The 12424-nt window shown below is 52.3% G+C and overlaps 1 protein-coding gene across 5 annotated transcripts in view; it reads left to right on the forward strand.

Moving 5' to 3' along the window:
- The window catches only part of RYR1 (ryanodine receptor 1), a 128834-nt gene continuing 116410 nt past the window's right edge, over positions 1-12424 (forward strand). For 4 of the 5 annotated variants that reach the window (XM_059876495.1, XM_059876496.1, XM_005218897.5 and 1 more), the window contains exons 1-11: positions 1-191; positions 5709-5828; positions 6671-6775; positions 7824-7898; positions 7980-8058; positions 8456-8568; positions 8873-8966; positions 10126-10219; positions 10334-10408; positions 10897-11053; positions 11202-11366. In XM_059876495.1, coding sequence (XP_059732478.1) covers positions 144-191; positions 5709-5828; positions 6671-6775; positions 7824-7898; positions 7980-8058; positions 8456-8568; positions 8873-8966; positions 10126-10219; positions 10334-10408; positions 10897-11053; positions 11202-11366 — 1125 coding nt within the window. In that variant the 5' untranslated portion in view covers positions 1-143. 5 annotated transcript variants of the gene reach the window in all.

The following is a 12424-nucleotide window of genomic DNA, read 5'->3' on the forward strand; positions in this document are numbered from 1 at the left end:
GCAGTTCCATCTACCCCGCGGGTGCCTCTGGTGTCCCCAGAGGTCTCCGACCCCAGCCCGCCCCCAGCCCACCCTCCCGGCCTTCAGCCCCCTCCTCAGTCCCCGACTTCAGACCGACTTCAGACGCCTCGGGCTTCGACATCATGGGTGACGGAGGAGAGGGCGAGGATGAGGTCCAGTTTCTGCGGACGGTGCGTATCTCTGTGTTGGGATCTCTGGGACTGTCTCTCGGGTCCCTCTGAGTGTCTCTGTCTCTGAACTCTCTGCCCTGATTGCTTGTAGTCACTGAGACTCACGGTATCTTCCTCTATCCCTGTGGGTGACTGTCACTCTTTCTCTTTCTCTCTCAGTCTTCCCCTACCTTCCTTGCCAGAGAACCAGCAGAATTTGGGACTGCAAAATGGGGAGTGGGGGTGTCTTCTGCCACCTTCTCTGACACTAGCAATTTGTCCCAGAGAACAGGGCCGCTGAGAGAGCACCCCCCTCCCACCTCTCTGGAAGCAGGCACTTGGGGAAGGTGGTTCTAATTCCTGAGCTTAATTTAGCTGTCCCCCTCCCCCACCCCCCCCACCTAGCCCTAATTCTCTTCTTGCTTCAGACTCTGACCTATTTAAATTCTTGGGAAGGGGGCTGGTGTGGGTTGACAGACCGAACTCCTTTGAACTCCCAGCCCTGGAGGGTCTCCTGAGGGTCCCTCTGGTTCTGGGTCTTCTTTCTTCCCCCACTTGGTCTTCAGAGGAGGGTCAAATATGGATGCTAATGGTCTCTGGGTGGTGTCTCTCCGGATCTGTCTCTTTGGGTTGTCTGCACCTCTGTCTCTCTCCATCTCTGTCTCCCTGTCTCTGGCGTTGTTCTTCAGCTTCAGGCCCTCTGCGTTTCACACTGCGTCTTCAGTGTCAAAGACTGTGTCTCTCCCCGCATTTCTGATCCTTGGCTGGCAGAGGGTGGCGGGGGGCAGGGCAGGGTACTGGAACAACAGGTGTCCCTCCCAGAATAGACCGTTTTTCTGGGGCCTGGGCAGGGGACAGGGAGAGAGGATGGAGGAGGGGCTGCCCATCTCAGAGTCCTTCCCATTTTTCCTCCCAGTGGTTCTGCTTGGTGTAGGGGTGTGAGGAGGGGAGGGGACGTTCTCAGTCCTGGGCCAGGTCTGCTGATCCTGCACTAGCCCTTCCCCACCCGCTCCCGGCCCTGGGAAATGCTGACACAGCATTCCGGCCCCAGAATAGGGCCCTGGTGAGCCAGCTCTGGTTTCCTGGGAGGGAGGAACAGCTGGGGCTGGTAGTGAAGGATGGGGACAGCTGGACATTCGGCCACGGGAGGAGGCCTAGCTTCACCCTAGACGCTTGCCCCAGCCCCAGCCCCTTAGCAGACATCATGGGTTGGGCTCTGCCCTGCTCCCCAGCCCTAATAAGACCATGGCCATGGCTATGAGCCCTTGAGCAGCCACTCTATGTCAGGCGCCATGCCCAGGGCCTCAACCTCCAGAGGCATCTAATTATATCCTTGCCGCTCTATCTTCTGAGGTAGGGCCCTATCTTTATCTCCCTGGGAGTTTTGAGGGAAACCGAGGCCTGAGTGGCAGAGTCACTGACCAAGGTCAAGGCCAGGAAGTGTCATCTCTGGATGCCCCTGGGTACAGCTCTCCTGCTTTCACAAGAGGAAAACTGGACTCTGACTTGCCTGGGTAGTCAGCATTGGGTTCTAGAGGCTTGGCCTTGGCATCTCTTGGCCCCAGACTGGGTCCATTTTACTGAACTTTTTTGAGGTTATCAGGTGATTTTCTCAAACTCTCATCCCACTAGTAAGAAATATATTTTATATTGCAACCCAGTACATGCATCTATACACATGTATTATAAAAAGTCAACTTTGTTGAGTTATAATTGACAGGCAATAAATTGTACCCATTTTAGGTGTTATAGTTGACAAGCTGTACATGCCCATGTAACCATTATCATAATCAAGACATAGGATATTTCCTTTACCCCAGAAAGTTCTGTTGGGCTCTTTTCAATAATCATCCTGGCCATCTGCTTTATGTCACCATAGATTCCATTAGTCACTAACCAGTGTTTTGTGTAAAGTATATGCTCATTTGTCTTGCTTCTTTTGCACACTGTAATATTTTTGACATTAATCTATGTAGCATGTATTAAGAATTCATTCCTTTTTTGTTGCTAAGTATTCCTTTGTGAATATGCTGCAATTTGTTTATCGGTTCACCTGCTGATGGACATTGGGTTGCCTCCAGTTCATGATATTATGCTCAAATTAGGTGCACTCACACACGCCTATTTTTAACTGAAACAAGTTTCATAAAATGTAGGTAGCCCTTAGAACACGAGGGGCATGCTGCTATTTTCTGTTCTTGCTCTACTTTTATTTCACTTTTTAAGCATGATGGCCATGGTTCCCAAATTCCTTTCATTTCCTTCTGATGCGTGGCAACATCCAGCCCTGCGCAGGCTGGGATTCATCAAAGCTTGGCCCAGGTCAGAACCTCCTGGGGGCTGGCTAATGGTCCAGATTCCCCGCTGACCCCAGAGCTACTGAATCAGGCTCTTGGTGTTGAGGGGGAGAGTAGGGCAGCTAGGAAGTTGCCTTTTTAACCAGCCTCCTCCCACTTCATTCTGATGCAGGAGAAAGTTAGAGAATCATTGGCATAGGGATTAGGCTCCCTGTCTCTGGTTTACATCTTGATTTTGACATCTTCCTGTTTCCTAACTTTAGGCAAGTGATTTTTATTTTTCTTTCTGAGCCTCAATTTCCCAGTCTGGAAAATGAGTACAAAAATATGTACCCTAAGGGTTCAAGGGGTACATGCAAATATGCCTCTGAGCTTATCTCCCACTTTCTCCTTTACTCTTGAAGACAGCACCACCAGGCTGTCTCCCTTGCTTTTTCTATTTTTTTAATTATTCATTTATTTGGCTGCACCAGGTCTTAGTTGCAGCATGTGGGATCTAGCTCCCGGACCAGGGATCAAACCTTGGGCCCCTGTTATTGGAAGCACAGAGTCTTAGCCACTGGACCACCAAGGAAGTCCCTCCTTTGCTTTTTCTGAACACTCTCAGCCCCAGGCCTTTGCACAGGCTGCCTCCTCTTCCTGGAACATTCTTCCTCCAGAGATGATCAGGCCTGATTCTTTCTTGTTATTCAGACAAGGTTCAGCTCAAATGTCATCTCTTTGCAGAGGCAGTCACTTCACCCCCCTCACTGATGTCATCTCTACCCCAAGAGCCACTCACTTACATCACCCTGAGTTATTTTTTCCATAGCACTTATTACTGAAATTAAAATTATAAATTGATTCACCTGTTTTTTTTCTTCACTGAGCAGCATGCAGGATCTTAGGTTCCCAGACCAGGGATTGAACCCATGCCCCCTGCAGTGGAAGCATGGAGCCTTAACCACTAGACCACCAGGAAGTCCCTGATTCACCTGTTCATTACATCTCCCATAAGGATGTCAGTTCCACAGCCAGGGATTTTGCCTGCTTTATTTGCTGTTTTATATCCACACGTAGTCAGTGTCTAGCACAGAGCAGATGCTCAGTGTTTATTAGATGCATGTAAAGCCCTGAGCATGAAGTCTAGCAGACAGCATGTGCTTGATAAATGCAAACCATACGATCCTTTTGAATAGATAGCATACGCCCGGATGTCGGGGTTGGGGGTTATAGAACAGGGTAGTCCTGGGGCTCCTCCTCCCAGGATGGATAGAAAGAAAGAGGGCTGTCTGTGGGGAGTGAAGCCCAGGATTTGCTGGAAGGACTAGGGGCTGTGTGACTTCCAGCAGGATGCCTAACCTCCTTGAACCTATTTCCTTGGCTGTAAAATGGAATAATCACTGCCTTACTTGGTGGTTAAACACTGAAGTCTCCATCAGTATTTCCCCCCCATCAGTTGTGATTGAAACCTCTGTCAGTAAAAATGTTGAGCATGCCCCTAAGTACATTTATATTAGTTATAAATGTAATATAGGCTACTCAACTAACATATCAAGAAGTAGTCTAGTGTTCTAAGAGTGAGGCATATTGGGAATTCCCTAGAGGTCCAGAGCTTTCACTGCCAAGGGCCTGGGTTTGAATGGGAAAAAAAAAAAAAAAGCAGTGTGTGGCATATAGAGCCGCAGCATTGGGATCAAATCTCAGCTGTGTCATATTCCGGCTGTGTGACCTCAGGCAAGTCACTTCACCTCTCTGGGCCATGTTTCCACAGGTTCAAATACTAGGACTTATCTCAGAAGGTTGTTTATTTTACCTACATTTTAAATTTATTTCAAGCTTAGAGAAAAGTTGTGAGGTTAGCTCAAAGGACTCCCATGTAGCCTTCAGTCATTTTCCCCAGATGTTAAGATGCGTTCCCTTCCCTTCTCCTTCTCCCTCTCTCCAAATGTCTTTTCCTAAACTGTTTGAGAGTAGGTTGTGGACATGATAACCTTAACTCCTAAATCCTTCAGTGTCTGATTCTTAAAAAACAAGGGCTCTCTCTTACAAAGGGGAAGATGATGGCTCAGATGGTGAAGAATCCACCTGCAATGCTGGAGACCTGGATTTGATTCTTGGGTTGGCAAAATCCCCTGGAGAAGGGAATGACAACTCACTTCAGTATTCTTGCCTGGAGAATCTCATGGACAGAGGAGCCTGACAGACTACAGTCCATGGGGCCTCAAAGAATCAGATAGAACTTAGCACCTAACACTTGGTTATTGTTGGTGGTCTCTCACAAAACCACAGCACAGTTATCAAAATCAGATTTCATGGGAACTTCGCTGGTGGTCCAGTGGTTAAAACTCCACGATTTCAATGCAGGTGACATGGGTTTGATCCCTGGTTGGGGAACTAAGATTCCACATGCTGTGCAGCATGGCCAAAAAATAAATAAAAATCAGGAGATTTACTATGGCTGTGATACCATCATCTAATTCACAGGCTGTACTCACCTGTCACCAGCTGTCTCTATACCATCTTTACATCTATACTCCCCTTTATCCAGGATCCAGTCCAGGCTCTGGCACTGCATTCAAGAGTCACTAGGCAGCACTCCTTAAATGATAACTACTATTAAAACAACACACAAAAGAAAAGTTAGAGAACACTGAGCTTAAAAGCCATTTAACTCCAGGCGCCCATATTTCCCATCCTTGTGGACCCCCACCTGGGAGTCCTCTGGAGCCACTTGGCGTGGGTGCGTGCTAAGTCGCTTCAGTCGTGTCCAGATCTTTGCAGCCCCATGGACTGTAGCCCGCCAGGCTCCTCTGCCCATGAGATTGCCCATGATTCCAGGCAAGAATACTAGAATAGGTTGTCATGCCCTACTCTAGGTGATCTTCCGGACCCAGGGATAGAACCCGTGTCTCTTACGTCTCCTGCTTTGGCAGGCAGGTTCTTTACCAGGGCGCCACCTGGGAAGTCCGGAGACCGTTAGACTGGAGTTCAAATACCAGTTCCTCCTCTTATCAACCATCTGGCCTTGGACAGGCCAGGTCCCCTCATTGAGCCTCAGTTTCCATATTTTAACACTGGGATGACACTGGCTCGGATCTCATGGGGATTTTAGAAGCGTGCAGCGCCCTCAACACGAGCCCCTACTGGATAGCTGGCGAGGGTGGGCGTTACTAGCAGTATCTTTTTCACGAGAGGAAGGGGTGGACCGGGGGGCGGTGTCCTGGGGCGGCGCCGCCCCTGATGCTCCGCCCGCCCCCAGGACGACGAGGTGGTCCTGCAGTGCAACGCCACGGTGCTCAAGGAGCAGCTCAAGCTCTGCCTGGCCGCCGAGGGCTTCGGCAACCGCCTCTGCTTCCTGGAGCCCACCAGCAACGCCCAGGTCTGTGCGGGACAAAGGGAGAGGGGGTCTGACGAGCAGAGAGGCTGGGACCTGAAGAAAGGGGTCTGGGGGGGGGGTCTGGAGAGGGGGTGCTCTCCCCACGAGGGAAAGGGGCGAGGTCTGGGGTGGGCGGAGGTCTGAAAAGAGCGGGGCGGAGGGTCTTCAATCCAAGGCAGAAGGGCTGGGAGGGTCAGGGGGTGCTAGCAGGGGGCTGACTAGGGAGGGGGCTGGAGGTTGGAGAAGTGGAGGGAGTTTGGGGTCTGAGCCTGAGGTGTACTCAGGATCTAAGGGAGGAGGTGACCTGGGGGGATGGGGTTGGGGCTGGGAGAGGGAGGGGATCTGGAGACTGACGGAGGACGCGGCCGGGGGCCTGAGGTGCCTGGGGTGGGAGGCTCAGGGGGGCGGCGTGAATCCGTGACCGCCGTTGTCTGAGGGAGGGGCAGGAGCTAGGCCTGTCTGCTGGTGATGGCGGGAGGTGGGGGTTCTCTGCGGGGAGGGCCAGGAGGAGGCTCCAGGGTTGGAATGGGCGCAGTGTGTATGCCGGGGCCGGGGCGGGGCGGGGGGATGAGGCCTCCTATGAGATTAGGTGGGGTGTGGAAACTTCTGTGAGGTTCGGGCGGGATAAAAGAGTGTGCAGGAGGAGGAAAACAGGTATTTCCCGGGATGTTGGCGCGGATGTGGGGTGTCTGAAGTGGACGGCAGAGGGCAGGGCTTCTTGGAGGGTTGGGGTCAGGTCTGGGTCTCTAAGGAGTGTAGGTATTTCGATTAGGGGCAGGGGGTGCACCAGCACTTTGGAGCTTTCAGGGCCCCGTTCACCTCTCCCTACCCGCCCCGCCCCCCAGAATGTGCCCCCCGATCTGGCCATCTGTTGCTTTGTCCTGGAGCAGTCCCTGTCTGTCCGAGCCCTACAGGAGATGCTGGCCAACACCGTGGAGGCCGGCGTGGAGGTGAGGCTCCCCCAGGCGGGATGGGTGGTGGGGACAGATGGGAAGACCTGGGGGTCATTTACCGTCCTCTCTTCTTCCTCTCTCTGCCCTGCCCCCCGCAGGCCCTCAATTTGGATAAGTGGGTAGGTCTGGCCTTGGGTGTCATCTGTTCTTGCCACCTCTCCTGACCCCAGGCCTGCCTCTTGGGCTCACATCCTGCACACAGGGGTTGGGGGTCTCCCCCACCCCAGTTGTCAAGGTCTGTGGAGCCCAGAAAAGGCCAGGCAGGCAGGAAGGAAGGGGTGGAGGCTTTTGAGCCCCCTGTTCCCCCACCTGTTCCTTCCTCCTCTTTTCCTTTCCTCCAACCCCGCTCCCAGCTCTTCTCCGCATGGGACCTCTCCCCTCATCACCTCCTGCCGCCCCAAGTGTGGGTCCCCTCTGGTCCAGGAGTGGGTCCGCCATGTGATCACGTGGCCCCATCACATGGCCCCCTCAGAGCATGGGCATGTGATGGGCATGTGATAGGGGCATGATGCCTTCAAGCACCTGGGTGTACCCACCCCTCCAAGAGGGGCTGAGTCTCCTTGTGCCCAGGGGTGAGGGGGTGGTGGAAGCACAGGGCAGGTCTCTATGGACGATGCTGCAATGTAACAACTGGCAGGACAGTACCGGTGCACAGACGTGTTATGACGGTGACAGCAGAGGGGCCAAGGTCCGTGGAACATGAGATACGGGGCTTCCCTGAGTGACCCTAGGAATCTGAACCTCTGGAAGAGGGGTTCAGCTCCCTGGGTGACTTTGGGGCCTGGCTAACAAGTTGAAGGAGGCGAGGAGGACAGAGTGGGCTTTGGGGAATATAAAACACCCCATCCACAGGCTTCTCAGAGACCAGATGCTGCTTCCCTGGGGAAGCAGGGAAGCTGAGGCAGAAAATCTGTTTCTGGTCTAAGCTGAGTTTTCTTCGAATCCAGGCCTGAGAATGGTGTTTTCTGGGGAGCATATTCCCCCCTGGTAGGCCAGATGTTTCGGGGGGCCCTGTTCTCACTCTGTGCCCTCTGTGCCCCCACAGTCGTCCCAGGGTGGGGGACACAGGACACTCCTGTATGGCCATGCCATCCTGCTCCGGCACGCGCACAGCGGCATGGTGAGTGCATCCAGGAGGGGGCGGGGCAGGGGGTGAGGGGGCAATGCCCGCCAGGAGGCTGACTCCCTGCTCCAACCCTAGTACCTGAGCTGCCTCACCACCTCTCGCTCCATGACTGACAAGCTGGCCTTTGACGTAGGACTTCAGGAGGATGCAATAGGTATAGGGGCTGGAGGCAGGGGGTGTGATGGGGACACCGCAGGCAACGAGTTGGGGTGCAGGTCTGCACCCCAGACCTTTGGAACTGAGAGTCTTGGGGTGTGGATAGACATATTCTGGACAGAGAGACTTGGGTAGACGTGGGGGAACTCTAGGCAGAGAGTCTGAGGGTGGGAATGGGAAACTGAGGCAGAAGTAATAGGAGAATTTGGGGAGGAGGGTTTGGAAGGCTTCGTGTCTGGGAATACCTTGAGGAAGAGCACTGTTACCTGGAAAATTCCATGGACAGAGGAGCCTGGTGGGCTACAGTCCAGGGGATCGCAAAGAGTCGGACATGACTGAGTGACTGAGCACACACGCACACACATTCAGAGAGCCTTTCCCACCCCCGCCCATAGGAGAGGCCTGTTGGTGGACGACGCACCCAGCCTCCAAGCAAAGGTCAGAAGGAGAGAAGGTCCGAGTTGGCGATGACCTCATTCTTGTCAGTGTCTCCTCCGAGCGCTACCTGGTGAGCAGTCCCTCCCCCACCACAGCACCTACTGTGCCCCGGGGCTGGGGGTCATGGGATCCACCCCATCTCCTCATCATGGGTTTGCTTGGTCTCTGGCCCAGTGTCCTGACTCCCAGTTTCCGGTTTCCATCCAGTTTCTGGTTTCTGATGCCCCATTTCCTGACTTGATCCCCGTTTCCTGATCTGTGACCTCTAATTTTCTGTCTGCCCATTTCTTGGCTTCCACTTTGGTTTCTGACTGACTCTGGAACTATTGTTCACACCCTATCATCTCTGACCCCTACATCCTGGTGGCCTCCAGCACCTGTCAACAGCCAGTGGGGAGCTCCAGGTTGACGCCTCTTTCATGCAGACACTGTGGAACATGAACCCCATCTGCTCTGGCTGTGAAGAGGGTGAGGACCCCAGGCTTCTAGACCCTAAGCAGATACCCCCAAATCAGACCTCCAACCTCACTCCTCAGACCCCATCTCTAGATCTCCCAATTATAACCCTCACTTAGATCTCCAACTGACCCCAAGTCTGAGACTCTAGAGCTCAAATCTCCAAACTGATTGTCAGATTCTAAATTCAGACTGCAAAGCTTAGATGCCAAACTCAAGTCCTAGAGGTCAGACCCCTAAACTCAGATCCAAAGCTTTAAACATTAAATTTGGAGCTTATCTCTTAGACTCAAAGCCTCTAAAGGCAAGCACAAGCTTATCCCTCAACCCCCAAAACCAGCCCCCCAAATTCAAACTCAGATCTCCCATCTAAGACCCCTAATTCAGACTCAAACTCAGCCAATCAACCTCAAACCTCCAACTTTAACCTTAAATCTCCAATACCATCTCCTAGTTCAGACTGCCATGCTAAGACCCTGAATAAACTGGCCCTAAAACTTTGACCCCAAATCTCACACATCAAACCTCAGGGCCTTAAGCCAGACCCAAGCTGAGACTCAAGTCACAGATAACAAAATTCAGGCCTTAATCTCAGACCCTCAAATCCACCAACTTGTAACTACAAAGCTCGTATCTCCCCAGACTCACACCCAAAAGTTAAAACTTTCAAACCTCAGACCTCAAACCTCAGATACTAGCCTCAGACCTCCAAAGTAACACTCAAAATTCAGATCCCAACTTCAGATCCAGCCATTGTACTTCTAAACCCAGGCCCCAAAGCAAGCCCTGGAACTCAGACCCCAGTGTCAGGGAATATTAGACCCAAATCTCTGATGACGTTTTCTGACCCAACGTCAAAAATCCAAACTCAGACCTTTAAACCCCAGACCTGCAAACCTGCCAACCTCAGCCCCACACACCCAGACTGCCAAAATTATATCCCCCACCTCAGACCCCAAATCTCATGCCCCCAGCTCAGGCCTCAAACTGAGCCCAAATCTCAGACTACCACTTTGTACCTTCAAACTCAGATGAAGGGGGGTCTCAGATTGCAGACCCCCAAACCCGGCCCCCAGCTTGCCACAGGGCAGAAGGAAGGCCCCCAGTTTTGGTTCCAGACCTTTTGGGGGCTCCAGCTCCCCGTGACCACCTGCCCTTGCTTCTCGTCCAGGCTATGTGACCGGTGGCCATGTCCTCCGCCTCTTTCATGGACACATGGATGAATGTCTGACCATTTCCCCTGCTGACAGTGATGACCAGCGCAGGTCTGGGCTTGGGGACAAGAGGGTCTGGGGTCTTGGGACTGGAGGTTGGGTGGCAGAGTTTGGCTGGGGGACTGGACCCTGAACCCTTGACCTTGCTATCTTCCATGTACGCAGACTTGTCTACTATGAGGGGGGATCTGTGTGTACCCACGCCCGCTCCCTCTGGAGACTGGAACCACTGAGAATCAGGTACAGGTCGGGTTGGGGGAGGCAGGCTGCAGGGGGGGTGTGAGGGGTTCCTGGGGGGCCTGGGAGGAGAAGAGGGTTTTGGAGGAAGAGCTGAGGAAGAGACTGGAGGGTTCTGAGGGAAAATCTGGGGTCCCTAAGGGAGTAATGAAGGTCCTTAGGGGTCTTGGGGGTGGTGAGGGTTCCTGAGGGAGAGATCGGGGGTCCTGACTGAAACTGTGGGAAGTGGAGGGGAGAAAATGACAGATCTGGGAAACTTGGGTGCACCAGAATTATCTGGGGAAGCTCTGAGGAGGCGATGAGGGCTTGAGAGAAGTTTGGGGTTCCTGAGGGAGACCTGGGGGTCCTAAGAAAGATCTGAGGGCTTGGAGGAAGGCTTGGGGCCCCCTGGAACAGGGTAGAGGGCTTGAGAAGGTTTCAACAAAGACTGTGGTGTCCACTGGAAGAACTGGGGGGCCCTCTGACCCCCACCTCGTCCTTACCCTTTGCAGTTGGAGCGGGAGCCACCTGCGCTGGGGCCAGCCGCTCCGCATCCGGCATGTCACCACTGGGCGGTACCTGGCGCTCGTTGAGGACCAGGGCCTCATGGTGGTTGACGCCAGCAAGGCCCACACCAAGGCCACCTCCTTCTGCTTCCGTGTCTCCAAGGTTGGTGCAATCAGGATGCCCGCGCTCACCTGGAGCTCTAAATTCCACTCCAGCCCCACCTCACACTTTGCAATCTCTTGTCGGAGGCGGGGGTTCCCCATTAAACTCACAGGCAGAGGAGGCTGACCTCTGACCCTTGCCCCTGTAGGAGAAACTGGATACGGCTCCCAAGCGGGACGTGGAGGGCATGGGCCCCCCGGAAATCAAGTATGGGGAGTCACTGTGCTTTGTGCAGCACGTGGCCTCAGGCTTGTGGCTCACCTATGCTGCCCCGGACCCCAAGGCCCTGCGACTTGGTGTGCTCAAGAAAAAGGTGGGTGCCTGGAATGGGGAGGGATGGGCTGCAGGAAGGGGACTGGGGGTGGTCATGCTTGGACCTTCAGGGTTTGAGCATGGGATTGAGAGAAAGAAAGGCTGAGAGAGAAACTGAGATTGAGAGACACAGGAAAAAAGAAATTTTATATATTTAGTGGGAGGGAAGTTCAAGAGGGAGGGGAAATATGTATGCTTATGGCTGATTTTCATTGTTGTATGGCAGAAATCAATGCAGCACTGTAAAGCAATTATCCTCCAATTAAAAATAAATTAAAAAAGAATGAAAATAAAGTGAAACATTTTGGAGGATTTTGTCAAATTATACTAAAAGCTAAAAAGATATGTCCTTTGGCATAAGTAATTCTGATGTTAGACATTTATCGTAAGGGAATCAATTGGATAATTGTACAAAGATTTGGGTATATTTATCAATGTAAATGTCCAGTTAAAAAAGAATATATATATATATGAAGAGAGAGAGAAATATAGACAGACATGAAGACATAAAAATAGAGAAAGATAGACAGAAATAAGAAAAGACAGAGATGGAAAGAAAAAGATGGACAGTAACAAACTGAGAATAATATTCAACCAAGTATTGAGTAGCCCAGTTGTTCTGGATGTATATGTGGAAAAATAGGCAAGCTAGATTGACCTGTTCCCTGCCTTCCCCATGCTCAGACACTGGCTAAACTGTCTCTAATGAAGTACATAGTTTTACAACCGAACAGTAGGAAAGCTATTAATACTTTTGATAGAGGGAACAGCATGTGCAAAGGCCCTGAGGTTGGGAATGAAGTTGGTCTGTTGCAGTCACAGAAAGGAGATCTAGTTTGGCTGGAGGAGAGTGAGCAAGGGGTGGATTATAGAGATGAGGGCAGAGAGGGGATGGGAACAGATTGTGTAGGGCCTTGTGGGCTGTGGTGATGGAGGTGTGGGGGGTGGGGAATCTTGACTTTTACCATGTATGAGATGGAGCCACAAGAGAGTTTTGAGCAGGCCTGGGGGTGACCTGATTAAGGGTCACAGGGTTCCTGAGCTGCTTGTGGGAACAGA

This window comes from Bos taurus, chromosome 18, assembly GCF_002263795.3.
Source record: "Bos taurus isolate L1 Dominette 01449 registration number 42190680 breed Hereford chromosome 18, ARS-UCD2.0, whole genome shotgun sequence".
NCBI classification, from domain to species: Eukaryota; Metazoa; Chordata; class Mammalia; order Artiodactyla; family Bovidae; genus Bos; species Bos taurus.